The sequence below is a fragment of the Verticillium nonalfalfae genome (assembly GCF_003724135.2).
Source record: "Verticillium nonalfalfae strain VnAa140/NRRL 66861 chromosome Unknown scaffold_85, whole genome shotgun sequence".
Taxonomy (NCBI): Eukaryota; Fungi; Ascomycota; class Sordariomycetes; order Glomerellales; family Plectosphaerellaceae; genus Verticillium; species Verticillium nonalfalfae.
This window is the reverse complement of record NW_021167310.1, coordinates 22,864-49,716: the sequence shown is the minus strand read 5'-3', so window position 1 is coordinate 49,716 and position 26,853 is coordinate 22,864. Positions and strand designations below refer to the sequence as shown.

Sequence of the window (26,853 nt, the reverse complement as noted above, 5' to 3'; positions counted from 1 at the left end):
GTGATGGCACCCCTGGTCCGTCAAGGCGGTCTGCTTATGCCCCAGGCGGCGTAAAGAGGCGCCGTTTGTGCGGGAAAAAGAGGACGAGAGACGCCGCTAAAAACGCCAGCGAGGCCACAGCCAGCGCCACCATCCGACGATGTCTTGTTTGTCACAGGAACCAGGGTCGCCTCGAATCAGAAATGACGGGGTGGGCTGCACAGGATGGCATCCGTTGGCCGCAACCTTGGCTCGCCTCGTCGTCGCGCATCGGGGATGTGGCCTAGAGTCGTTGGACAGGAGATTTGGCATGCAGCCATAGGGTTTGAGAGGACGTGATGTTGGGGGCGAAGCCATCCACAATCGTGATAATACGGCCTACGAAAACACGCCGTGAACACAAAGGTTGCTCGCTTCGCTGCCGTGTCTGCGAAGCTGTATGCTCATGCCGGCGGGCTGTGCTAGAGGTGTGGAGTTGGATGTGTTGGCATCACATTGGGACAGATTTGCAGTCGCTCAACGCTCACCCGTTGCCGCTTTGAATCAAGTCCAAGGTGCCTCGTCTGTGTGACCCGCGTGAGCTTCAATCACCACAGCGCGTCCTCAGTAATGGGCCCACCAGGGTTGTGGACGATACTTGCTGGCAATAGGAACTGTGGAGACCCGGCCGTGCAGACTATCTCTGGGCGTTGGCTATTCTGGTTGGCCGATCATGATCAACGGGCGAAGAGCCCCTCAGGGCTGACGGGCTAGCATGGGTGCAGCATCAGTATGTGAGGCCATAAGTATGCTGTTCGCGGTGGCGGAGAGTACTGCTCGCACAGAATGCTGGGTTTGGGTCCGTTGCAGGATTCAGAGCTGAAAGGGTGGGAGGGGTAGCTTATCTCCACAAAGCTGCACCTGACCGGAAGCTGATGCCGATCCCAGGCTGCTTCGGAGAATGCCTCGCTTGTTGCTCAATGCTGGTGGGAGAAGTATGTTGCAATCGGTGTTGGGGCATCAGAAAGTGTCTGGGCAGGACATCTCGTTTGACTCGGGCCAAAAGCGCTACCAGCGCAAGGCATACTGCGGGTTGTCACAACTTGCCACGGGCCATGCGCTTCAGATTGTTAGGAAAACAATCACGATGAGTGAAGTAACACGGATGAAGGAATTAAAGAGCAAACATGGGGGAAGACAGGAATATGCTATTGAAGAAGCCATTGCAGAGATATGGAGTCGCGTGCCTCATCTGACGTTTGACGGCAAGAGAAGCCCAGGGAAGCAGGCAGGTATGATTGATACCTCAAAAATGAGTCCTCCTGCCCCCTCGGTAGATGACAACCAAAGGGACAGCTTCCTGTCTTGCCATACCGACCTAGAGGATGGTGTCTCAGTCCCAGCATTCAAGCTTGTTTTGACACACTCCTTTTATACCTTTAAATTTTGCAATCTGAAACCACAGATCACATAGAATCCTCTCTGGCAGAAGCGATGGAGGCATGAAGGATACACAACTTACATCCAGAACAGAGCGTCCCACGGCCATACTGGCTGATATGGAGGACTTACCTAAGCCATCTATCTCCCCTGTTCTCCACAATATCGTGTTATGTAATGCATCCCGAGACCCACCACATCAACGTCTCCCGGCAGAACATCGGTAGACGAAGCTCTGCCAGCTCTGGCCCCATAGCCCCTCCCATTGGTCGCTTTCCTCCGTGGTAACCTGCCTGTCCAAGCTGCAGCTTCTTCTGCCTTCCCCTGCAGCCTCGCGATCCTTGGTAGGAAAACAACCACCTGTTGAAGCCTCGTCGAGCTTCTTTCAACCTACCACGACCTCGGCCCCCCTTCCCATTACCAACTCCTCTCAACGCAGAGAGAAGGTGGCGACATTTCATTGATCGACCTGCCCGCCCCCTTTTCTTTGTTCGAAGACCCAATCCTGCGCCAGCTGAATCGGGCTTTCATCAACACCGCGGGGTGCTGCCCGAGACGCGACAAACACGAACAATCTTTCTCTTCACCGTCTCCATCTCCCCCTAGGCTCAACGCAGTCGCGACCCTCATGACGGCTCCTTCCAATAAGTAGCGCGAAGAAATGGCAGCAGCTGCTGTAGACACCGGCAGGATAGCTGGCCACCTGGGCCTTGCTGAATCTGCTGTGAACACCATCACCACCGATCCAACGCCGGAGCTCGTCGCATCCTTCCTTCAAGCCCTGGTTGCCAAGGCGGATGAGTCTGATGAAGTATACAATGCCAAGCTCATGCTCGAGGTCGAGTTGGAGAGCGCCCACCGCAACGCCGAAGAGAGATGCCGAAACGCCAAAGCGACCGCCGACAAAGCGCTAAAGGACGTCGAGGAGATACGCCAGAAACTCCACGAAGAAGGTGCGCGTCTATTGTTTTCAGTCCGCTGGCGGCTGCGCCGTCGCACAGACTAACCTTGTGCTCCCCAGAGACGAAACGCCAAAATGTCGAAAACGAGCTGCAATCCCTCAAGTCAAGGGGATCCGACCACGACTCCGAGATCACGACCTTGCGCGATCGCATCGAATCCCTGCAGTCTTCGAACAGGGCTAACATGGCACTCCTAGAATCACGCAATGCGCGCGATTCTGAGCTGTCCGACGAGCTCGCCAAGCAGCACCAGAAAAACGTTCAGCTCAACAAGGAAATCACATCCCTCCAGACTTCGCTCCAAGCCGCTCAGGCAGCCGCAAGCAGCGCCAAGTACCGCGAGGACTCTGTTCAGCAACAACTCGATCTCGCCCGGCGCAACAGCGAGTGGTTTGAAAATGAACTCAAGACGAAGAGCGAGGAGGCTTTGAAGTACCGCAAGGAAAAGGGAGCGCGTATCGCTGAACTGCAGCGTCAGAACGAAGATGCCAAGTCCGAGACCGAAGCCCTCAAACGAAGCGAACAGCAACTGCGTGATCGTCTTGATGCTGCGCAGGCCAAGGCCGAAGAGGCCCTCACCAAGCTGCAGCAACAACAGGAAGCTTTCGCACGCACGGAAGAGAGCTACAAGCATGAGCTGGAGAGCAAACAACGCCTCGTCGATATGGCCAACCAGCTGACGAACAACCACAAGACGCGCGTTCAGCAGCTCGAGGGCGAGCGCGAAAGCCTCAACCAGAAGCACGTCAATGATATCAAGCGCCTTCAGCAGCAGCTCGAGCAGGAGAAGGAGAACTGTCGTATCCTCGAAGAACGCGTTGGTCAACTCGAGGGAGAGATTGACGAACTACAGGTGCGCATGGAACAAGTACCCCAGCCTGCATCGGCTCCCTCCGCCCCTTCCACTCCACGCCCCAACGGTTCCCTCGCTGTCCGAGCCGCGTCGCCTTTCGCGACCCCGGGCTCTGTCCGCAGCAGGACTGCCATCACGGCCACGCAGGCGATCGAGGAGCTGTACAAGGTGAAGGGACAGCTCGCCGGCGAGAAACGACGGAACCAGCAATTGGCAGAAGAACTCGACAACATGATTGCGGTTCTAGAAGCCAAGACTCCCGAAATCGAGGAACTTCAAGCCGAAACCGATGCTTTGAGGGCCGAGATCACCAAGATGTCACAGCTGTCAGAACAGAGCTACGAGGAGCGCGATGCCGCCAAGAAGTCAGCTCGCAAGGCTGAGAGCGCCCTCTCTACCACCAAGGCGGAGGCCCAGATCCTCCGCAACCAGCTCCGCGACCTCAGCACCCAGATCCAGATGCTTGTGTTCAACATGCACGCCCGCGAGAAGGGTCTTGAGCAGCTTACCCGAGAGGAAACCCTCAGGCTCGAACAGCTCTCTCGAGGCGAGGTCACCGAGAACGCGCTGTCGGATATGTCCGATACCAATCAATTCATCACCCAAAAGTTTGTTGTATTCAGGGACATTCAGGAGCTGCAGGAGAAGAACCAGGAACTACTTCGGGTCACCCGAGACCTTGCCGACAAGATGGAGAATGAAGAAGCTCGCGCGGCAAAGGACCAGGCGGCCCACGACAGCAAACTTGTGGACGAACTCAAAACGCAGCTCGCCAATCTCGTGGACGAACGCCAGTCCCTGCGCACAACGACAGAAAGTTTCAAGACCGAGCGCGACATGTTCCGCCGCTTGTTGCAACAGAAGAACGTTTCCGGCGAGCTGGATTCGATTCTTGGCAGCCCCATCAACGATGGACAGCGTCACCCTCTTGTTAGCATCGAGGATGAGCAGGGTGATAGTGTGTCACCTCAGGTGGCATTGCGAGACCTTCAGGCTCAGTTTGACTCGTACCGCGATGATGCTGAGGCTGTCAGACAGTCTCTTCGGGACCAGGTTGATAAGGTGTCCGGGGAGAAGAACGCTCTGCAGGCAGAGGTAGCCAAGATTTCCAGCCAGCTCACCCTGGCTACTGAGAGATACGAGATGCTGCATTCCAACTTTGTGGCACTCCAGACCGATAACAAAGAACTGCAGAAGCGTTCCCAGGTGCTTTCCGAAGGCGCTGCCAAGCAGGACATTCGCACACAGCAGGTTGCGGAGGAACTTATCGAGGCGCGTGGTCTCGTCGAAAGCATGCGCAACGAAACGGCGAACCTCAAGGCAGAAAAGAAGCTGTGGAAGGATATTCAGGACCGACTCAACCAGGACAACGAAAGCCTCGTGCAGGAAAAGGCCCGACTCAATGGTCTCCTTGCCACGCACCAGTCTCTTCAGAACGAACGCGACATCAGCGAATCCGAAGCACGCCGCAAGTCTCAGTCCAGGATCGAGAGCCTGGAGTCCGAGCTCTCTGATACGAAGCGGAAGCTGTCCGAAGAGGTTGAAGAGGGAAAGAAGCTGCAGCTGAGGAAGGAGTTTGACGCTAGGGAAGCACAAAAGCGAATCGATGAGCTCTCTGGCAACCTGAGCCAAATTCGCGAAGAGCACGTCGCCGTAAAGACGAGCCGCGATCATCTACAGGCCCGAGTGGACGAATTGACAATCGAGCTTCGTAGCGCTGAGGAGCGGTACGGTCGTCTGCAACCTCGTCCGACACCCCGACCCGGCAGTTTCGCCGCCGAGACGACGCAACCCGACCACGACAACGAGAGTGAAGTCCGTGAGCTCATCAACGAAGTCGCCGATCTCAAGCGCGACCTGGAGCTTGCCCGTGCTCACTTGGAGAACGCAAAGGAGCAGGCCGAGCAATACAAGAACCTCAGCGAAGAGAACGAGAAGGCGTTGTCCGAGTTCACTGATTCGCAGGAGCAGTTCCAGCACGAGATCGAGACGACTCTACAGGCCAAGGACGCGAAGATCAAGGAACTTGAGCAGCGTGTTGAAGATGTGTCTACTGAGCTGGCCAACTCCAACAAGGAGCTCTCGGCTCTCAGAGACGCACAAGGCGAGGTGGCTCGCAAGTTCGAGGACGAGAAGAAGATTCTCGAGGAAGAACTCGAGAGGCTCAAGGCGACCGCTGAGCGCCATTCGGAAGCTGCCAAGCATCATCGAGACGACATGCGTCTCCAGCAAGAAATTACGACCGGAATTCAGAGAGACTATGAGCATGAGCTGATGAAGCACGCCGAGGCCGCGCAGCAAGCGCAGCAGCTGCGCGCCGAGTACAACCAGCTCAAGAGTCAAACAGCAACTCTGAGGGCCGAAGCCGAATCGGCCAAGGTCACCCTTGCGCAGTCTCAAGGCTCATGGGAAGACAGGCGACAGCACCTGGAGCAGGAGATTGCCGAACTCAAGGCTCGTCGTGATGACGCCAACGCGCAGAACAAGCTCCTACATCAACAGCTTGAGAGTGTTACTGCACAGTTTTCCGCGCTCAAGCAGAACCGGACATCGACCATCGACAATGCGGACTCTTCCGAGGGAGGAGGGTCTTCCGACAACGCCATCGACGGCCTGCGTGAACTCAACTCGTACCTGCAGCGCGAGAAGGACATTCTCGAAGTCCAGTACGACCTCAAGGTGCAAGAATCGAAGAGGCTGCAGCAGCAGCTCACCTACTCACAGTCACAATTGGAAGAGACACGTCTCAAGCTTGACCAGGAACGCCGAACCGCAGCCGAGAGCGGCCAGAGTTCCCTCGCTCACAAAGACCTTATGGAGAAGATCAACGAGCTCAACCTTTACCGCGAAAGCAGCGCCACTCTACGCAATGAGCTCACGCAGTCCAGAGCCCAGATTGCCGAGAAGAACGCCAAGATTGAGGAGCTTGAAGGCAAGGTCCAACCGTTGGAGGCCAAGATTGAGGAGATTGAAACGCAGAAGGGCTTCCTCGAGGAAGAGATCAAGCAGATCCAGGAGGACCGCGACCGTTGGCAAAAGCGCACCGAGGGTATGTTCACCAAATACGGCCGTGTCGACCCCGCCGAGATGGATCAGCTCAAGCAGACGGTCACCGACCTTGAGGCCGAACGCGATGCTCTCAAGGAGGCCGAAGCTCCCCTGCGGTCACAGCTGGATGAGATCCAAAAGGCTCTGGATGGAGAGCGGAGCAACTGGCAGAACACACGCCAGAAACTCACGGAGCAGTTCAAGGAGCGATCAAAGAAGCTCTCGGGTGACAAGAATGAGGCGATCGCAGAGAGGAACAGCATCCAGGCTCAACTGGATGCTGTCAAGTCCGAACTTGAGCAGGTCAAGAATGAGCTGGGCGCTTCGAGCACACAGGATGAGCAGGTGCGACAGCTCCAGGAACAGCTGAACGCAGCGAACAACGAAGTGCAACGGATCCAGCAAGAGCTCGAGGCTTCATCGTCACAGAAGTCTCAGTATGAACAGCAGATTTCGTCGTTCCAGCAACAAGTTCAGCGTCTACAGCTGGAGGCCCAGGCGAGCCAATCGACACCCACTCAGCCGTCAGCAGCGAACACCGACCCGTCGGGCTCCGCCTCCGCAGATGTGGTTGCGCAGTTGGAGCAGAACCTGGCGAATCTGCGCAATGAGCTCGAAAACATGACAGCGCAGAAGCAATCTGCCACACAAGAGCTCGAGAGCCTGCGTTCCGAGCTGCAGAGTGCCGTCTCGGCCAGAGACGAGGCGCAGAGGAAGGCCAGCGAGCTGGCTCAGCGACAAAGCGAAACCGCCGATGCATCGCAAGCGTCTGTTGAGCCTGGCGGTGTTGCCGCCCAGACTGTGCACAACACCCTGTCAGACGAGGAGCGCAAGGCACTAGAGGACAAGATCGTTGCGGCTGAGGCCAAGGCTTCCGAATATGAGACCAAGGCATCCGAATGCGAAGCCAAGATGAAGGCCATCGAGGAAAGTCAGAATCAAACGCTTAAGGAGCGATCCGACAAGATGAAAAACGCTCTGAATGATAGGCTGCGCCAAGACAGGCAGAAATTGGAGCAGGAATTCCAGACCAGAGTCGACCAGGAGAAGATTATCTGGCAGGCAGAACACCCTGCCGCCGCGCCCTCCCAGGAACAGCCTATCGCCTCGACACCGGTCAAGAAACAAGAGCCCGAGCCGACATCAAACACACCGACCGCAAACGCTCCACTTTCTGATGGCGAGGTGCGGAAACTTCTCGCAACCAACCACACTGCTAAGAGCATCTTTACCGCGAACCTTAAGAAGAAGCTTGAGGAGCACTCGGCCAAAGCAGAGACTACGCTCAAGGCGGAATACGAGTCGAAGATTTCAACAGCGAGGGAGGAAGGCCAGGCACTCGCGCAGAAGAAGTCAGCCCTGCAGATCAACATGAGAGACAACCAGGTCAGGGCAGCGAACGCTAAACTGGAGGTTGTTTCCACGGCCGCGGCCAACACACCCGCCAGGCCAGTTGGCGAGGTCTGGGAAGAGGCAAAGGTGGCTAAGCCCGCGCCTGCGCCGGCCGCTCAGCCAACTCCTGCGCGTGCTCCGGCTAATGCCCAGATCAACAACACGCCTCGCGTTGCTTCTGGATCGCCTGCGCCTGCGCCGGCGACTGCTCCAACAAATAATTCTGGTAAGCTCAAGTCATCACAACTGAGCAGTGCATCCACTTACTCTGCTATAGCCACTCCGAGCAAGCCACCACCGGCACATGTGACAGCGACTGGACAGAAGCCGGTGACGGCAGCTGCCAGCAGCATTCCTCAGCCACCAGGCCAGAAGGCCGCAGTCGCCACCACTGGCGAAGCGCCGACAACCACACCAGCCGCGGCAAATCCTTTTGCTGCCAGCGGCAACGCCTCCAGTCTCCCCGCGAACCCGTTCGCCAATGCTGCTACTGCGAACGCAACAGCGACAACAACAGGACAGGCTCAGCCAAATCAACCTACGGTCAGAAGTGGAATCCCAGTCCCCGGTCGCGGCGGTGCTGCCGGACGAGGAGGCCGTGGCACGTATCAAACGCCCGGCCAACGTGTGTCGACTGGTGGTCCGAACGAGCGAGGAGGGTTTTCCGGCCGAGGTCGCGGCCGCGGCGGACACCAGCAGGGAGGCGCCTTGAACCCGGGCGCCAACGACTTCCAGCCAGGGACCAAACGTCCCAGGGGCGACGGGGAGGCTGGTGGAGGTGCGAAGAGGGCACGCGGCAGCCATTGAGGTGCGTGCCACGTCTGAGACGGGAGATGTAGCGGATAGCATGTGGACATTGCGGCCAAGTCACTGGACTTTTCTCTTTCTTTTGTACTAATACACCCTTGCTGCTTGGACCTGGGATGACAGTCTGGTGGTCACGGACAGGGATGGGAGGGGCAAAAAAGCACAAGTGGGATGTTACCCACGTGTACCACTAGCATGCACACATTATTGACGAAACGGAGATTTTTCTTGTGTCTGTAGACTGTTGTTCGTCCTTGTGTGCTCCACGAAGGTCTTTCGAGGCGTGATCTTTCTGTACTTGCAAGGCCTAAAGTACTTGATTGCAAGGCTGCGTGCTACCCTGGCATTGTTTGCGGTTCTGTGTTTGTCTGAATTTGCACACGTCAACGATGGCTTGTCATTTTGCCATCTGCCATGCCAGGTTGCTCACTGGTGGTCACGTTGTCACCAGCGCTCACTGTAGAGTCGAAACAGCACACGAACTACATTTGAAGGCCCGAGGAGGGTGACGGTCTGACGTGTCGAGGATTGTGCTGGTATTCTGGGCCTATCTAGTATGTGCTCCACCGCTTGCATGACTTGTCGCCCACTTTGGTAAGGTACAAGGTGATCATGTTGCTTTGAGGAACGTTTTGCTTGATATAGGGTAAATTATGTTGATGGTATACAGAGCAAAGCCATTTCCGCACCTGAGTGTAACGAAGACAATGGGTGGTTGAAGACGTCAGGATGGGGGACGTTTTCAATAAGGTCGCCAAGTCGCAGGAGGGAGCGAGCCAGTGCCACAAGCGCCTACGGCGATCACGACGATCACGCTTGCACGGCACCCGAATGAAGGGAACGTCAGACCAAGTCTCTTCCCTACAATCTGACTTTGCCCTTCGGACCTCCTGTAGAGAGTCGTCACCGCGCAGGGACCCGGAGGGGGGCCGAGTGCTGACGAGAACCCGGGCCGGTGCATGTTATAGTGCGAGTGTGGGGTCGAAGATGTACATGATTCTGGCGCGCGGCGCAACCTCCAAAGGTAAAGCGGGGGTGGGCCATGACATGCCACGGGAAGGAGTCACACTTTCCTGATTCATCAGCAGGGTGAACACCGAGTATATAAGATGGGAGGAACGTCTGAATTGACTCAAAAAAGAGGCCAGAATGGAAAACTCCGTCACGCAAGGCATGATACTGGAATTTCCCTCTTTTGTCCTCGTATAACCAGAATCGCATAGCATCATACACCACAGAAATGGGCGCAGACAAGACCGTCATGCCGGACGAGGTGGCGAGGAGCTGGTACCGCGACGGGTACATGGTATCGACGAACCGGAGCCTCGTCCAGCTCGACGCCCTCAACGCGGCTCTCGACTCGGACGTCTTGTGGTGGTCGCAGGCCCTGCCGGAAGAGGCCCTCAGGAAGATGGTCAACCACTCGCTCTGCATCGCCGTGTACGCGCTACCAGACTCCACATCTGCCATTGCCGGTATGTACACGCCCTTTCTGTGCTTGCCTTGTCCCGTTGCTTTCTGCCTGGCATGATACCTCCCCCCATCATCCATGCTCCCCATCCGCTTAATCTCGTCCGCAGGCAAGTCGACCCCACAAATGGTTGGCTTTGGCCGTCTTGTGACCGACTACGTCAGCGTCGGCTACCTGACCGATGTGTACGTCCTGCCCGCGCACCAAGGCAAGCGGCTCGGCCACTGGATGATGGAGTGTCTACACGAGGAGCTGCAGGCGTGGCCGGAGCTGCGGCGCGTGCTGCTTATATCGTCGTCGCTGCAGGGCAACAGGATGTACGAAAAGACGCTGGGGGCGCGCGAGTGGAGCGAGTCGACCAAGGGGCTATTCATCATGCAGGCGACGGGCGACGGCGTCCGGGCGAAGCCCCAATGAGAAAGGTAGGATATGTAGGAGCGACCAGGCGGTAGCGAGCGCAGATGCATCTCATCTTGTGAATGAAATGGGGTTCTGATTTTCAGCTCTTGATCGTCGTCTTGCCGTAGGCGCCACCGGCCACCTTTCTCATCTCGAGGGCGCGCTTGTAGGGGGGTGCCGTTGGGGGCTGGACGGGGTCGAGGGAGACGTGGTCTTCGGGCAGCTGGTACGAGGCGTCCGAGTCGAAGGCCGAGAGGTCGCCGCAGGCAATAAAGGGCGCGATCCATCGAATGTTCTTGTCCATGTCGGACGATTCGTCAACATCGTCGTAGGCCTCGACTTCCATGACGTCCGAGCCGAGCCTGGCCGACGTCGCCGTTGGCACGCCGTCCCAGACACCCGTGGAGGGGTTCTGGTGCAAGGCGTCGGCGACGACGGGCAGCTGGCCCTTGCGCTCCTCGACCATGGCGGGCACGTGGTGGCCGACGCCGAGTGGGTTCTCGAGGCTCGCCTTGAAGCCGGGCGGCGGCTGGAAGTTGATACAGACGATAAAGGCCTCGACGCTGCTGGCGCGTGAGGAGCGGGGCTTGGCGACAATGACCTTTTCGAAGAAGACCTTGAGCTGAGCGTAGAGGACATCGACGTTGCGTCCGCGGAAAATCTTGGCGACGAACTTGCCGCCGGGCTTGAGGACGCAGAGGGCGAGGTTCAGGGCGGCGAAGAGGAGCTGAGACTGAACGTAGATGTCGAGGTCATGGAGACCCGTGACGTCGGGGGCACCGTCGCTGATGACGAGGTCGACAGGGCGCGCTGCGTTCTTGCTCTGGCTCGTGGCGTCGTAGTCTGGGTCCAGAGCCTTGAGGAGGAGCGGGACGGTGGCGGGGTGGGTAATGTCGGCCCGCAGGGTCACGACGCCGGGGAGGGGGGAGATGGGCTGGAGATCGATCGACACAATCTTGACGTCGTCCCTGGGGCTCGTGGCACTGGCTGGCGTCGTCATGGGCTGGTCGACACCGGATGCGCCGGAGGGGAAGATCTTGAGCATCTGCTGGCGAAAGCTGGCCTCGCGGTCCTGCCACGCGGTGCGGCCAAACTTCTCGCCCTTGATGAGGACGCGGGAGAGGACCTGGGACCAACTGCCGGGGGCGGCGCAGAGGTCGACCACACGGGTCACACCATGGAAGAGATCGAATTCTGCAAATCATTCGTTAATGATCTCACTTCATTTGGGGCAAGATTGCGGGCTTGTCTCACCCTCGTCAAGCTGTAGCAGCTTGAAGGCACTTCTCGCTCGCCAGCCCTGCTCCTTGGCCAGCCGGTAGTAGGCATCACGCTTGTCCTTGGACGTCTTTCCCATGATGCTCGTATGGGAAAAGGTTGGTATGTGGAGGGGCGAGAGGGGCAAGGGGTGTGGTGTGGTTTGTGTTGTGAGCTCTTGGTGCCGCAGGCTGGGTGAAGCTCAGCAAAAGACTCACGCGAGAATTTTTGGTGGAGGGGCAGAATGGGGAGGGGCAGAGGGCGGGGCGCGCTCGGTGGAGGCCCTGAACTGACTACGACGAGGCCTGAAGGCGCTGGAACGAGGGGCAGCAGTAAGGCTGATTTAAGGTGTGGTCGGTGCGATCCGGGGATTGCTCGGAGAAAAGAAGGGCCTTGAACTTTTTTTTTCTGGCTCTGGCAGGTCGCAGCCAGCTTCAGTTTCCTGTGCCGTGCTGAATCCCCCTCCCCCACCAATACCGGATCATTGACCCTCACACCGGCCATTCCACTCGTCATGGCGCCTATACAAAAGAACAAGCGCAAGGCCGCACCAAAGACTGGCCCTGTCGATGCCCCCCCGAAGCGCCAGAAGCTCGCCGTCCCCAAGACTCTGGCCCTCCCCAAGAAACGCAAGGCTGTCGCCGCCGAGAAGCTGCCATGGAAGAAGATCAACGTCCCCGAGATGTTCGACGATGCCGAGGGCTTCTACGCTCTCGAGGCAATTGAGGGTGTCGATGTCGTCAGGAATGGTGACAAGATTGAGTTTGTACGTTGCCTTTTTCCCTTTGCCTTTTCTCCCTCCCATTTCGTACCACCCTGCTTCCTGCGCATATGCTCACATGCCGCAGCACGCCGTCGAAGAGGATCTCCAGAAGCAAACCGAAGACGCTGCCAAGGCGAACAAGGACGATGACGAGTTCCAAGGCTTCAGCGATGCCGAGGCCCCCGCCGACACGAAACCCGCGGTCGACACGAAGCCCGCGAAGCTTACCAAGGGCGCCAAGAAGGTGGCCGGCCTGACCGACGCGACAAACATGACCGACGTCGACCCTCGCGAGGAGGCGGCCAAGGCGGCCGAGAATGGCGACACCGCTGACGAGAAGCCAAAGAACAAGAAGGACAAGAGACGGGAGAAGCAGGAGAAGAAGAAGGAGAAGCTGGAACAGAAGATCAAGGCCCAGCCCGTCAAGAAAGACGCCGCCCTGGAGAGCAACGTCTTCTCGACTCTGGAAGAGGCGGAAGACGACACAGAGGACCTCGACATGTCGGAATGGATGGGCCTCAACCTCTCGCCTGCCACCATTGCCACGATACGTCGCCTCAAGTTCACGAAGCCGACCACCATTCAGTCTGCCGCCATTCCCCATATCCAAGCGGGACACGATGTCATTGGCAAGGCTTCGACAGGTTCCGGAAAAACCCTGGCCTTCGGTATCCCCATTGTCGACAAGTGGCTCGAGAAGAATGGCGAGGAGCAGGACTCAGCCATGGAGACGGACGATGCGCCAGAGGCCAAGGCCCCTCTTGCCCTTATCATCTCGCCCACGCGCGAGTTGGCGCACCAGATCATGAACCACATCAAGGAGCTCTGTGCCGGTTTGTCCAAGCAGCCTTATGTTTGCTCCGTCACCGGTGGTCTTTCCGTCTACAAACAGCAGCGCCAGCTGGCCAAGGCTGATATTGTCGTCGGTACACCTGGTCGCCTGTGGGAGGTCTTGAGTACGAACACGGCCGTCATGGAGTCCTTCAAGAAGATCCAGTACCTCGTCGTTGATGAGGCGGATCGAATCCTCAGCGAAGGCCATTTCAAGGAAGCCGAGGAGATCTTCAAGGCTCTCGACCGCAACGTCACAGAGGAGGATGACGAGGACGAGCAGACGCTGTCACCACGCCAGACGCTCGTTTTCTCAGCCACTTTCCACAAGGGTCTGCAGCAGAAGCTCGCCGGCAAGGGTAAGTTCGGCCTCATGTCGGAAGAGGAGTCAATGGAGTATCTCTTGAAGCGACTCAACTTCCGAGAGGAGAAGCCCGAATTTGTCGATGTCAACCCCGTGTCGCAGATGGCCGAGGGCTTGAAGGAAGGCATGATTGAGTGTGGCGCCATGGAAAAGGTTAGTTATGCCCGTCGTGTTTCTGAAGCATTTTGCTGACCTCTGCAGGATCTCTATCTGTATGCGCTGATCCTCCTCAACCCGAACCGCCGATCCCTCGTCTTCACCAACTCCATCAGTACCGTCCGCCGCCTGACACCCATGCTGGCGAACCTGAACCTCAACGCCCTGCCCCTCCACTCTCAGATGCCGCAGAAGGCGCGACTCCGCTCCGTTGAGCGTTTCACCTCCACCAAGCCGGGCACGGCGTCCATCCTCATCGCCACCGACGTTGCCGCCCGCGGTCTCGACATTCCCGGCATCGACCAGGTCATCCACTACCACGTGCCTCGCGCCGCCGACATGTACGTCCACCGCTCCGGCCGTACCGCCCGTGCCGCCACCTCGGGCCTCAGCATCCTCCTCTGCGCCCCCGAAGAGGTGACGCCGACGCGCCGCCTCGCTGCCAAGGTCCACCACGAGCAGGCCGGCAAGAACAAGTACCTCATCCGCACCGTCGACATTGACCGCAAGCTCGCCTCGCGCCTCAAGCCGCGCGTCGACCTCGCCAAGAAGCTCGCCGATGCCGTGCTAGCCAAGGAAAAGGGCGGCAAGGATGACGACTGGGTCAAGAAGGCGGCCGACGAGCTCGGCGTAGAGTACGACTCGGAAGAGCTCGAGAAGAGCGGCCAGTGGGGCGGCCGCGGCAGCCAGCGCAAGAAGAAGCAGGAGGCCGCGCGCGGCGTCAGCAAGGCCGAGATGGGCGTCATGAGGGCGCAGCTGCGGGAGCTGCTGTCTAAGAGGGTCAACGCTGGCGTCAGCGAGCGGTACATCACCGGTGGCAAGATTGATGTCGAGGAGCTGTTGAGGGGCGCCAAGGGCGATTTCCTCGGTCATGTGGATGGACTTGATATTTAGAGGGGTTGCTGATACCAAGAAAGATGTCCCAGATTTTGATCCTGTGTCCGCACAACATGTCGGATCCTTGGACTACACGTCTTCCATCGCCTGTTTTGATTGCTTGCATCATCTAAATGCTACTTCCTGCTGTTGTCCAGTCACCTGGAATTCCATTTGAGATCAGTGTTTCGTAGTCATCACCATGATCGAGATCAGATTCTCACAGATGAATTCAGACCATGAAACGAAGTGTCCGATGTCATTCCATTGATATAAAGCACCCTGAATCAGCTAACCTATCCCCTCACGACTGCTTTCCAGCCACAACCAGGTGAAAATCATGCGACCAGCGCATCTCAAGCAATCCAACCTCCATACACTCCAATCCCCTCAGGCACAGACCGGAGCCCCCAACAGAGCCGTTATCGGCGACGCAGAGACGTCCAAGAGAGGCGACGGACCAGCCGTCGCCTCCACCAAGACAATCCGCGCCACGAGCTCCCCCTTCTCTCTCTTCAGCGCCTCAATCGTGGCGCGCGCAAACGGGTCCGGCCGAAACGTGACCAGCTCCCGGCGCATCGCAGCAAGCTCGGCCCGCACCGTCTCCTGCGCGGCCGCCGCCCCTGCGGCGTCCCGCGCCTTGGTCTTGGCGGCGCGCTTGAAACGGGCGGCCTCGTGCTTGGCGGCCGCGGCCATCTTCTTCTTGGCGTGCGCGCGGACTTGGGCGATCTCGGCTTCGTGGGCGAGCGAGGCGCTGGCGAGGCGCTGCTCTTGGGCTTGGGCTTGGACGTCCGAGGCCTGGGCGCCTTTGCGGAGGAGTGTGATCTGGTCTTTGAGAGCGGCGATCTGCTTCTGGAGACGGGCGTTGGCAAGGCACGCGGCGCTCAGGTCCTTGGTTGTTCGCTTGCAACAGAAGGTGGGCCGATCGCAAGCTGGGAAACCTGCTTCGCGAATGTAGGATTCGCCGGCCTGTATGGCTTTCGAAACGGAAGTAGTAGCAGGAACAGGGGCGGAGGCAGGATGAAATAAGGACCGGAGGACGCCGGAAGACAAGGACCGGATGAGAACGACGGCGATGATATGGTAGAAAAGGATGCCGCAGAAGGCACCCGAGAGATGGGCGGAGTACGGGGACAGGGCGAGGTCGACAAAGTCGGAGAGGAGGATATATGTGGCCGTGGCCAGTGCGATGAGGGCCAGAAGAGGGCCGGCCCAATAGGGACCGTCCTCCCTGGTAGTCCTCAGAAGCTTGTGGGACGTCATAGTCATGGCGGTCGTTGTCGTATTGTTGTAGTTGTTGTAGTTGTAGTTGTTGTCGAGGTGGTGATGATTGTCAGACTGGAAACGAGTCGAAGCAATGCAGGTAGTTATAGAGATCTGAAATGAGAGGAGAGGCAAGATGGTACAAGCTGGTCTCAATTGCGTTGTTCACAATGATTATTCTGCGCCTTCTTTTTAGAATAGGACCAGATGAATGCAGCCAATCAATTCGGAGGCCCGTTCAATATTTCAAATGCACATTGTTGCCATTGATCATAGTCTTGTCAATAGAACTTGCAGGGCAGGAGCTTGGGTTTTGGGCGCTTGCCAAGTTGACTGACCTGTAGGAACAATGACCATAGTTTTTGAGGCCCTATTCTGCTGTAGAGAGCTGAATTCTCTAATATCTTGAGGTGGTTCAAGTAAAGGACGCGGAGAGCCCTTCAGTATGACTTCATGGTGCCTCCATGAACATTGCATGGTGCTCGTGTAGCGGGTTTCTGAAGCCCGTCGATGTTATATAAGATACGACTAAATAGGAGAAAGATTCTAGCGCACGGAGGTGTTTTTGAGAAACTATAGATTTTGTGGCATCAGAATGAAGACAGTGCTGTCTGTTTCTGACGCTTCCAACGATGTTCTTCGTTGACCGAAACTAACCGAAACCACGGTGTCAAGAAGTCCGTTTGACACTGAAAGACACTGATATGCGAGGCCAGGGTCTGTCAGATTCCGTACTTTCATGTGACATATACTTTCCGGCCGCATCTGTGTCGGAAATAAATGTGAAGGAAGCACACTAGAAGGAGATGGTGCTTCCTATTTGCCAGAGATGAAAGGTTATTGGGGTGGCTGGCCGGCAGATCATCAGATCGCCAGAGCTGCAACGTAACGTATAGACCAATTCGTAGAGAGATCCCAAGTTTTCATATTCCTGTGATTATAGGCTTCGACTGTCAAGCAATGATTTGTATCCCTGAGAAGCAAACGTCTACGCTTACTGATTAGATGCACAAAAGCATGCGAGGGGGTTTGCTGCTGGACGCCTGCAGGAACCAACCAATCGAAGAGGTTCTCTGATTGTTCATCCACGCAAAGCTACTCAAACTCACTCTGGAGACACTCTTCCAACCTGAATCCAGGCTTGGAATGTCGCCCACAATCTTCTGCGGGGGAAAACACAAGAACAACGACGCCGGCGTGGCGCCCAAAGTCTAAGTCCCGGGGGAGAATTTTGACTTTGCATCATGATCTCCTCAACATGCCACGCAGTTCGTCATCTAGGCTTCGCACTAGCGTTTCCGGATCCAAGCAGGGTGGGCGAAGTCCTTCCTTATTGACTACACTCGCACTCTCGAATAGTGCAACCCCTTCTCCGGTATGGACACTTCGTCTCATACTACCTTATACACGTCAGAAAGTGCTTTACAATGGACGCCGCAGCATTCGCCCTGATGCTTCCCCCCAAGATGCAAGAACGATCGAGGCCAGCATCGCCGATTTCCCCCACAAAGGCCTTCTTCCCAGTCTACCTGAACCCGCCATCGTCACCAAGGGCCTCGACGCCCCGAATATTGCCAACACCAATCGAAATCCCTCCTGAAGATCTCGAAGACCTTGGTCTCGCCTCCTGTACAAAACGAGCCATTGCCAAAGAAGTCCTGACGCTCGTCTCGGAGCGAAACAGGGCCAAGCGCGAGAAGAAGTCCCGCTATCAGGAGGAGGAACAGCGGGCCTTCATCGCTTCTCTGGACTCATGCCGGCAGGCGAGAGAAGACGAGGGAAGGAATCAGAGATTGGCGAGCGAGGAGGCATGGGAAGATATTGACGAGGCCCGGAGGTACGTTGAACGGTTTCTCGACGACAAATGGGAGGCGCAGAGGGTGAACATCCAGATCGACAGCGAGTTCAACATGGATATGGTGGACTTGACTGCCATAGGGGCGATGAAGAGGAAGGAGGGTGTCAAGGCTTGCATGAAGTTGCTGACGGCGCCTGTCATACACGAAAAGGTTTCTCTGTCGCTCTGGCGGATGCTGGTAGGGCGAGTCTCGGAGCGGGAGGTGGCGGAGGACGCGGAGGAGGAAGACGAGGCGGACGATGAGACGACTCTGAATTTTTTGACTTCGGCTTCGTCTTCCAAAAGATCTCTCGGATCCTCGTCAACAAATCTGCGGTTCCTCACAGAGAAGAGGCGCATGACTGTATCGAATGACAGCGTTTCCAAGGCAGGGATACCGCCATCGCCCAAAAGAGGATTGTCGGGGAAGATGCGGGAGAAGCCGCGTCCATTCATACCAAGAAGGGCTTCGGCAGACAACCTGGGAGTCGGCCTGGCTTCCTCGTTGAAGTTGACGCCGTTCTCATCAGAAGCACGAGGGATGGAGGCATGTGCGACAATTCGACCACCGAGCAGACCCGGTAGGGCCTCGAGCAGCCTCAATCGGACGATGTCTTCTTTCGGAACCAAGATAGGACATGGCTATGGCGGCTGGGTACCAGTAGAGGAACTCAGCCAAGGTTTGTTGAAAACGAGTTCAGGTGACGTCGACAGCACTACCATGACAGGTGAGGAGGACATTGTAGCTATCACATAACACTAAAGTAATAGAGCCATGCATTCAATCATGAAACAAAAAAGGAACTGTCACTCTTCCTGAGTGCAGCAAGCAGAATGCACCACAGCCAACCTTGAGAAAGGGCCACAAGCAAAAGTTTGGGGTGAGCCGGGATCGAACCAGCGACCTTTAGATTGGATTCCTGAAGTGGGCTTCAGTCTAACGCGCTCCCAACTGCGCCATCCCCCCGATCGATGTCTTGCACCTTGATCAATGGGTACATGATGCCAACGATATCCTGCCAGGTGAACTGTCGCAAACCAACTTCTTTTAGCGATACATTGCCAAGAGCAGCCATCAGCCGCCTGCCCTATCGCTTGTCTCAGTCCCTGCATAAGGCGGCCAGTTGACAGCAGTGGTGTCTCTTGGTTTCGCAGGCGTAGCGTTGATCTCTCCCCCATTCACGTCTGGTGGCAAGTCCAAGATGTATGCTGATTCTTCTTTTCGAAAACGCGCGAATCTCCTCTTTCATCTCGCCTATCCAGTTCATTTCTACCAAGCCACAGCCAACCTTATCGTGAGGCCAGTACAGTTAGCGCTGGTGATGCGGAAGCCCTCGACCTCGACGACATTCCGTATCGGGACACCGAAACGATCAGGCGCGTGTCCAGCCGTCTGCTGCCCTATGACAGCGAAGTTCGGCACCATGTATTCAACGGCTTCGCGACCGGAAGAGGTCGGCACCGACTCTTGCTTGGCAGAGCATTCCGCTTAGCGCCAGTGGGCGTCCTCCTCGTGGTAATTGCCCCTGTACTAGCACGACGCCTTGTGGGTTTTTCGTTGTGAATGGGCGACCACATCGGTCAGTGACGCTGGCGAGCGCCTCTCGTTCTGCCTTGCTTTCACATTCAAAACAGTATATGTGAGGCTCGTGATCCGGCTCTGCTAATGCCCAACTGCCCACCTGCAATGCACACATCTGCCTCCCGACGTGAAAAAATCGTGACACCAAGAAGGGCGTCACGGCTGACAGGGCGACGCGGGGTCAATGTCTTCACGGCACAGAGTCTACTCTGCCTAATAGTCCGCCAAGTACGCCCGGTCTTTCAGCTGACAGGGGTCACTTACTCGCTTGTCATGTCACGACAGGGGCACCTTCAGGGGTTTTTCGCGATCTTCAGACAGACTATCGAAGGGAAGAGACTCTCATTGCCGGGGATTGTGGAGAGTGCGGAAGAACGCCGCCATGCCCATTTGGATCTTGGATGCCTCCAGTGTGAACGCCACCAAGGGCTGTGAGTGACTGAATTTCGGCCGCGATCACGTCGCGTTCTCCTTTATTTCTCTCTACATCTTCTTCCTCGCCAAAGGACGATCAACTTGGGCTTCACTGACGTCGTTTGCGGACATAACAGTGCGAGCTGTGGTTTGGTCTGGAGCTTGTCTGACGCTGCTCTGCCTCTCTCGAACACTGGAGCCACCAGTTCCCGTCACATAACGATATGGCGCCGTCTTCGCTCTCCCTGGTGTTGCTTGCGGCCGCTTATGCGGCGGCCAACGACGTTCAGTACATCACAGACTTGAACCTTTACTCTCTGTTGGTGAGTCTACCGACGCCGACTTGCTTGCGGCTCTTCCATATGGCTGAATGATGTTCATCGTTTCCCAGGCACCATGTGCGCAGAGTGCGCTGTCGCAAAATGTTCAGAACCAGATCTCCTCTTGCGGCGAGGGAGTCACTGAACTGCAGTCTTGCGTTTGCACCAAAGGCAACAACTATGCCGACATTTCGACCGCCATATCCAGCTCGCTGAGCTACAGCTGTGACTCTACAGCGACGGAAGACTTCACGAGCGCAAACGTTGTCTATTCGGCCTACTGCACACCCGACAAGACTTTTGACCTCCCAACGCCGACGGCAAACATCATCTCCGAGATGATTACCGACATGCCCTTGTTCTCCAGCCTTGCGCCCTGCGCTCAGTCAGGCCTATCCATAGCTGTCGGCCGCATGGTACGTCCCAACGCTTCAGCACCCCCTCCGTGAATCCCCATGACTGACACATCCTCCAGTCCGACAAGTGCCCAGAAGCAGAGAACCAGTACGCGCCATGCATCTGCACGCGCAACGAGAACTCGGCCGCCATCAGCGACGTCATCAAGTCCAGCGTCTCCTACAACTGCGAGAACACGCACGACATCACCTCGGCCCAGGCCTTCTTCGCCGCCTACTGCGCCATGAACGACGGCACGACCGCCCTCCCCGCGCCCTCGCCCCCGCCCGGCGACATGTCCTACTACATCACCGCTCTGGACGCCTACTCCTCCCTCGACAGATGCGCCCAGTCGGCGCTGTCCTCCATCGTCGCGTACCAGACGTACAACTACTGCCCGCAGGGCCCGCAGGCCTTGGCGTCGTGCGTCTGCATCAAGGGCGGCCGGTTCAGCTCCGTGTCGAGCTCCGTCACGTCCGAGGTCAAGTGGGACTGCTCGTCGACGAGACAGCTGGACAACGTGCGGTCTGCCATGGACGTGCTCGACTTCTACTGCGATGCTGCCAAGGGCAATGTCGTCGCCACGGTGACGGAATCCAGTACGTCCTCTTGCTGTCTGCCGATCGTGATGTGACATGACCGAAAGCTGACAAGTTGCAGTTGCGCAATCGTATCCCACGGCCCAGGTGGCGACAGGCAGCAACACGGCCGGCGCTCAGCAGACGTCTGTGCCGTCCGCGTCCGGGACCGGTGCGGCTGCCACGACAAGCGGGTCGAGCGCCGCGGCGGGCACGTCTGGGACCGACGGCACGACCGAGCAGGCATCTGCCGTCAGCACGGCCGCCATTGGGGGTGGTGTGGCCGGCGGCGTGGGCGGTGTCATCCTCATCGGCGTGCTGGCTTGGATCCTGATCCGGCGGAGGAGAAAGGCGGCGGCGACGGCCGTTGCTGCTTCGGAAGCTGGATCGCCCACCGACGCCCCTGGAAGCCCGCACTTCCACACAGGCAAGGAAGAGATGCTCTCGCCCACGGCGATCGAGCTGCACGAGCAGACGTGGAAGGCGACGCCGTTTGAGGCGCCTGGGAACCACCAGTCGCCGCCGACGGAGCTTCAGGGAGCCTGGGGACGGGGTCCGGCCGAGGCGTCAGAGCTGCACGGACGCGGAGCTGTGGAGGCACACGGTGTGCCCATCGTGAGCCCGTCGTCGAAGACCAAGTATGAGGGCATGGGGTGGCAGTCGGGTCCTGTTGACGGGTACCAGGAGTTGGAAGCCCCCCATGGCACAGCGCGGTAAGGGGTGATAGATAGCGATAATGAATACATGACACAGAACATTCGTGGTTTTGCGCTGTGGCTACTCTTGCGGCATGTCACATGGCTCTGTAATTGTTCGACACTGGCTGTGTTGCCGAAAAGGGGCTACGAAGCAGAAACAGGCTTCGATGTGTCGGTAAGGAGGCAATTGTTGGTTGATTTGCAGGTCTACCAGGTATGTTTCTTGAATAAAAGCAAGGGAGCATCATCTCCCGATTTCTTTCGGCATGGGTCGTTCGCCATGGACAGTTGACTATGATGCTCGGCCACTGTTTGTCTGTACCAGCAGACCAATCCCAGAAGCAAATCATCAGAGGGTCTCGTTCAAAAACGTCAGAGCCTTGTTGCCGATATCACCCTTATGAGTGAACCCCTGATGCTGCTTGAAGCCGACAGCCTGCTGGTTGAAGTCCCTAGCGAGGAGATCCCAGTACTGCCTCCACAGCACGCTGTAGTCGTCCAGCCCGGCCAGATAGCTTGCGGTCCATGCAAAATAGTCACCGCATATGAGGCTCGCCAGAAAAGGCACCTCGTAAGAGGGGTCGACAGGTGGCGGGGTGTCGTAGACGGTCGTGGTGCCGGCGCGGCAGGAAGCATCATCGTCAAGCAGCCAGAGGGCGTCTGGTGCGAGAAGGGCCGCACTGAGGGGCGACACGGGACTGCGACCGAGATGGTTGTAGTAGAAGGTTCCGTCGGCGTCGAGATAGTCGAAGAACCGCGAGAACGACGGCCCGCGGAAGAACGCCAGGCTGCCCATCTCGAGGGGGCCTGACGTGGGACAGGTTTGCTTGTTTGCACGGATGGTGCTCTGAAAAGGGGCCTGATGTTGCTTTCTGCAGGGGAAACCGAGCTCAAGAGATTCAGCATCATCTTGGCGTCCCAGGGCTGCAGCCTCAGACATGACGATTCGCGTGCTTTCAGGTGTCTCGAGAGCGTATTGGTTGACAAGCTCGTTTTTCTTTGGACCCAGGACCCAACTGATGTCAGCGGTAGGCTCGACAATGGTAGGGTTCTTCTTGATGAACTGCGTTGCCGTCTGGTACAAACTCTTTGAGGCGTCGACGTCGCCGAGATCCATCCTGCTGCGGCCATAGATACGGTTGCTGTCGCGCATGGCACGGAAAGGATCAAACTTGAAGTCAAAGGTATAACGAGACTACACTTCCGTGTCAGCAAAGACGGTGCATCTAAGACAACTGCACGGCGGCAGTCACGCCACTTACACCGGCTTGGACCTTCCAGAAGAAGTCGTAGAATTTGAGGCGACTCTCGCGGGCGAACAGGCCAGCATGCCAGCGCGCCTGATGGTGGTGAACAGCGACGTCAGGGCCCTCGCAATTCTTCCCCTAGAAGAGAGCATGGTTGTCCCGGAAGCGCTTGGCGTCGATCCAGACAGGCATAGACCAGTGCGAGGCCGGGATGACATCGAAGGTGCAGACGGCGGGTGTGGCATTGGAGACGGCTTCCTTGAACGAGACCGAGAGCTCGGCGGTACTGAAGAAGCACCAGTCGTATTCGTGGGCACTGTTGAAGCCGATCTCGACGTCGCGCATGCTGGAGACCATGCCGTCGATGTCGTTGTCGCTGGCGAGGGCGATCAGCGCCGCGCGAGGTCGGCCGTGTCCCCCATGGCCTGCATTCACAGCGGCGAAGAGAACCAGGAGGAACATCAGACAACGAGGGACTTCCATCTTCTGGAGATGCTGTGGTGGGCCGTGCTTTGATGAAAGACGAAGGGTGTGTGGTGCTGGTACGAAGAATGTTCTGGTGAATAATAGGATGATTGGAAGTGTTGTTGGTTAGGGGCAGATGTTTGATGCCCATGTAGAAGGTATGGCAAAGAAGCTCAGGGGCGCAGGACGCGTCGAACGCGTCGGCACACCCGCTCTGGCACCGTTCTTGCCGTCACTGATATATGGGTCGTTGGTGATGTTTGGTGCCTCTGTCTGGAATCACTGGACACTCCGATATCCTCTTCTCTGGTGGTCACAGCGTCTGATAGAAAGCTCTCAGGGAGTTGCACCGAGAATTTCAGAGAAACATGCCCACGAGGTAGGCTTTCGCCTGGATGAAATACCTGATGTGGCTACTTCATTCTCGAACTGGTCGGCATCTTCAGGACCACGTGACCCCTGAAGCTGTGCTCCTCGTTCACAGCTTTGATCTGCTGATTTGTCCCCTTCTCTGCCAAAGGCTTTCCTCTATGGCGCTCTTGTGGAATTCGTGAAAGCCTTTTCATGCATATACCTATTGCCGATAAACAGGCCAGCCTCGTTCTGTACACCATCATCACGAAGACAATGATCCCTCAGTAAATGTTGGTTCTCCGTCATGTGCATCTCCGAGAGCATCTTGACACATACCAGATTACAGCCAAAGGAGAGCAGGCTGTCGAGGACTATGCATGTATTAATGACAATGTACTAGAAAGAGACAGATCACAACGTCGTTCATTCCACAACACAGCTGAGGCGCCACAAGCCGAGGGAGATGTAGGTCTGACTGGAACATCGTAGCAAGATGGTGCGCCTTACAGCTTGACTGATGTGCTTTGGTCTGAGGTTCAAGGGAGGATTACTATCGTAGCGGTTCCGTCACCAAAGAGATGGTAAATAAGATCGCAAGGAGGGGCAATAACCTTCATTGAGACAAAGCAAAATGGATTACAGACCAACTTTCAACTTGGACCACAGCGTCATGATGGCTACAAGTCAGATATCAGAAGTGAAAGATGTCATGCGAGAATTGAGTTTAAATACCAAGACGTAACGGGCTGACAGAAGCGAACACCAAACAGAGCACCACAAGAGAAATAGAGTCGCTGGATGCACAAGAATGATCGACTTGACATGTATTAAGCACGTGAATCGTCAAAGTTCAAGCAAAATGTGATATCCACTTCACACATGTGCGTCCACGCCAGATTTTCATATCGTCATGTCTGTTCACGCCTGCGGGACGGTGCCCTTTCTCCTCTTCACTTTGATAGTCACCTCGACCGGCGGGATGATAGTTGCGCCGACCCACTTGGGCTTTGGTCTCTCGCCCTCGAAGGGGGCAATGTCATAGTTCAGCAGCAGATGGGCAATGACCATCTTCAGCTCATGCGCCACGAAGAACCGACCGGGACTATACTCTGTCAGCTTTTCATCCCCTGTGATCAACGGTCCGAAAGACTCACCACGCATGCCGCCCATGGCCGAACGCCAAGTGGTGATCGCTCGTCGTTACCATGCCCAGCTTCTTCAACCTCAACCCCTCGTCAGGATCTTTTTCCGCCGCCGGCAGCGCCTCGTACACCTCCCTCTGTCGACTGAACCGGAATGCGTCGTACTCATCCGGCTTCTCGTACATGTCGCCGTCGTGATGCAGGCCCTGCAGGTTGAAGGAGATGTACGACCCCTGCGGCACGTGCCAGCCCTCGGCCTCGTTGGTGATCCCCTCCTTGGCGACAACAACGCGCTCGACGAGGGTCGCAGAGAAGTTGCTGAGTCGCTGAGATTCGCGAATGGCGCTGTCGAGGCGATACAGACGCGCGAGGGCCGACTTGGTCCAGTGGCCGCCCTCCTCGGCCAGCACGCGCGCGGCTTCCTCGCGAAGGCCCTCGATAAAGTCGGCGTCTGGGTTCGAGGTCAGGAGGTCGAGGATCATGCTGTGGCCCGTGAGGACAGTCGTGTGAATGGCGGCGAACTGGATGGGGAGCAGGCGCAGCGACGTGTTGACCGGGTTCAGCTCGCCCACGTTGCCCTCGGCCTTGGCGAGGCGGATGGACCAGGTGATGAAGTCTTCCGGTGGCGACCACGTCTCGAACTCTGGGTCGCCGGCCTCCTTGCGTGCCATGTCACGCAGGCGCTGCTCGATGAGCGGAATGCTGTGCTTCGAGGCCTTCTTCCAGTGGCGACGGTTGGGCAGTGTGATGAGGGGTCCGAAGAGCGGGTGCAGGATCTTGGGGATCATGTTGAGGAGGAAGCAGTTGATGATGACAGCGTCCACAAAGGCAACCATGCTCTTGTTGAAGTCTTCATGGCGGCACAGGGGGTTGCCTACCAGCATGCGGTTCGTGACCTGAGGTACGATGCCCAACCACGCCTCCCACAGATTGATCGTCTTGAACTCGTCCGTGTCGAGCCCAAAGGCGGCATCGGTCGAGTGCACGACCTCCTCCTCAATGCCGGAGACGATGACTGGCAGGTGGCGGGCCAGCGACCTGTGGATAACGTGGTTGTACCATTTGGTGCGCGCGTGTGCCTTGCCGAGGAAGTTGTAGTCGGAGTAGAGCACGTCGTTGTGGGCGTTGTGCGCAGACACGACGTTGTCGGGGCGCTCGAGGAGCCAGGCGGTCTGAGAGCGGGGCAGGATAATGTCGTAGGCGCGGGAGACGGCGGCGGGAACGATGAAGGCGCGGTCGTTCTTGGTGTGCTGGTGGAGGTCAGGTCAGCGGCCCGGAAAGACTACGAGGCAGATGACGGAGGACAAATGCGTTGGCACAACGAGGCTCACCTTTTCGTACCCCTCGATGATCCAGTCGCGATAGTGGAAGACGTAGCCGAAGAAGTTCTTGAAGCCCGGAATGAAGCCCCTGCCATGACCCACCATGGGTATGGAGGTGGGATAGGTAGGCTTCCATGTGTAGTCGACGATGAGCGAGCCGACAAAGAGGACGAGGAGGGTTGCGATCAATCGACCGGCGGTGATGGGCTCGAGCAATTGCGCCCGCAAGCTGGTGTGAGGGTCGGCGACCAGCGTCGCATTGTCCGCCATGCTGGGCCGAGCAAGAGGTGGGAACGAGGTTGTGCTTCAAAGTGATCAAGCGGGAGTCCTGTGGTGGTCGGTCATGATCATGATCACAGTCAGGGCTGCGGGTTTCGGGTTGGCTGAGGAAGCAATGGAGGGGACGATGGGCAGTTATTGTGCTGATGTCTCGGGTGTTGAGATGGCCGGTGTCTTTGAACAGCCCGCCAGCGCGCCTGGCGCCATCCGATCTGAAGCTAAGCCTGATGCTGGGAGCTGGAGCTAGAGCTGGGCAACATGACTTCAAGCTTTAGCAGTGCCGTCATTGGGGAGTGTCTGTGGTGGGGGGGACCCTTGGAACCTACCTAGGCACCTAGGTACCTACCTACCTTACCTAGGTCGTGAGGGACTGCACGTT

The 26,853-nt window shown here is 57.2% G+C and overlaps 9 protein-coding genes and 1 non-coding gene across 10 annotated transcripts; 5 read left to right on the top strand and 5 right to left on the bottom strand.

The window, feature by feature from the left end:
• Window positions 1–2,059: 2,059 nt before the first annotated feature.
• Window positions 2,060–8,460, top strand: D7B24_008974 (uncharacterized protein; the record flags this gene model as incomplete). Its single annotated transcript, XM_028643052.1, has 3 exons — window positions 2,060–2,351; window positions 2,420–7,879; window positions 7,931–8,460. The coding sequence occupies 3 exons, from the start codon at window positions 2,060–2,062 to the stop codon at window positions 8,458–8,460; spliced, it is 6,282 nt and encodes a 2,093-aa protein (XP_028493265.1).
• A 1,240-nt stretch (window positions 8,461–9,700) lies between these two features.
• Window positions 9,701–10,348, top strand: D7B24_008973 (uncharacterized protein; the record flags this gene model as incomplete). Its single annotated transcript, XM_028643051.1, has 2 exons — window positions 9,701–9,935; window positions 10,041–10,348. 2 exons carry the CDS (start codon window positions 9,701–9,703, stop codon window positions 10,346–10,348), a joined length of 543 nt encoding a protein of 180 aa, XP_028493264.1.
• Window positions 10,349–10,430: 82 nt separating this feature from the next.
• On the bottom strand, window positions 10,431–11,687 carry D7B24_008972 (uncharacterized protein; the record flags this gene model as incomplete). The annotated part of the gene is made up of 2 exons (XM_028643050.1): window positions 10,431–11,524; window positions 11,585–11,687. 2 exons carry the CDS (start codon window positions 11,685–11,687, stop codon window positions 10,431–10,433), a joined length of 1,197 nt encoding a protein of 398 aa, XP_028493263.1.
• Window positions 11,688–12,101: 414 nt separating this feature from the next.
• MAK5 (ATP-dependent RNA helicase) lies at window positions 12,102–14,595 on the top strand (the record flags this gene model as incomplete). Its single annotated transcript, XM_028643049.1, has 3 exons — window positions 12,102–12,353; window positions 12,436–13,698; window positions 13,747–14,595. 3 exons carry the CDS (start codon window positions 12,102–12,104, stop codon window positions 14,593–14,595), a joined length of 2,364 nt encoding a protein of 787 aa, XP_028493262.1.
• Window positions 14,596–14,967: 372 nt separating this feature from the next.
• Window positions 14,968–15,846, bottom strand: D7B24_008970 (uncharacterized protein; the record flags this gene model as incomplete). Its single annotated transcript, XM_028643048.1, has 1 exon — window positions 14,968–15,846. One exon carries the CDS (start codon window positions 15,844–15,846, stop codon window positions 14,968–14,970), a length of 879 nt encoding a protein of 292 aa, XP_028493261.1.
• A 1,421-nt stretch (window positions 15,847–17,267) lies between these two features.
• On the top strand, window positions 17,268–18,262 carry D7B24_008969 (uncharacterized protein; the record flags this gene model as incomplete). The annotated part of the gene is made up of 2 exons (XM_028643047.1): window positions 17,268–17,876; window positions 18,056–18,262. The coding sequence occupies 2 exons, from the start codon at window positions 17,268–17,270 to the stop codon at window positions 18,260–18,262; spliced, it is 816 nt and encodes a 271-aa protein (XP_028493260.1).
• Window positions 18,263–18,554: 292 nt separating this feature from the next.
• On the bottom strand, window positions 18,555–18,644 carry D7B24_008968. Its single transcript has one exon. It is a non-coding gene; the product is annotated as a tRNA-Phe (tRNA).
• A 1,253-nt stretch (window positions 18,645–19,897) lies between these two features.
• On the top strand, window positions 19,898–21,684 carry D7B24_008967 (uncharacterized protein; the record flags this gene model as incomplete). Its single annotated transcript, XM_028643046.1, has 4 exons — window positions 19,898–19,996; window positions 20,065–20,409; window positions 20,469–20,988; window positions 21,050–21,684. 4 exons carry the CDS (start codon window positions 19,898–19,900, stop codon window positions 21,682–21,684), a joined length of 1,599 nt encoding a protein of 532 aa, XP_028493259.1.
• Window positions 21,685–22,014: 330 nt separating this feature from the next.
• On the bottom strand, window positions 22,015–23,395 carry D7B24_008966 (uncharacterized protein; the record flags this gene model as incomplete). The annotated part of the gene is made up of 3 exons (XM_028643045.1): window positions 22,015–22,860; window positions 22,928–23,005; window positions 23,099–23,395. 3 exons carry the CDS (start codon window positions 23,393–23,395, stop codon window positions 22,015–22,017), a joined length of 1,221 nt encoding a protein of 406 aa, XP_028493258.1.
• Window positions 23,396–24,649: 1,254 nt separating this feature from the next.
• On the bottom strand, window positions 24,650–26,465 carry D7B24_008965 (uncharacterized protein; the record flags this gene model as incomplete). Its single annotated transcript, XM_028643044.1, has 3 exons — window positions 24,650–24,833; window positions 24,886–26,123; window positions 26,205–26,465. The coding sequence occupies 3 exons, from the start codon at window positions 26,463–26,465 to the stop codon at window positions 24,650–24,652; spliced, it is 1,683 nt and encodes a 560-aa protein (XP_028493257.1).
• Window positions 26,466–26,853: the final 388 nt, after the last annotated feature.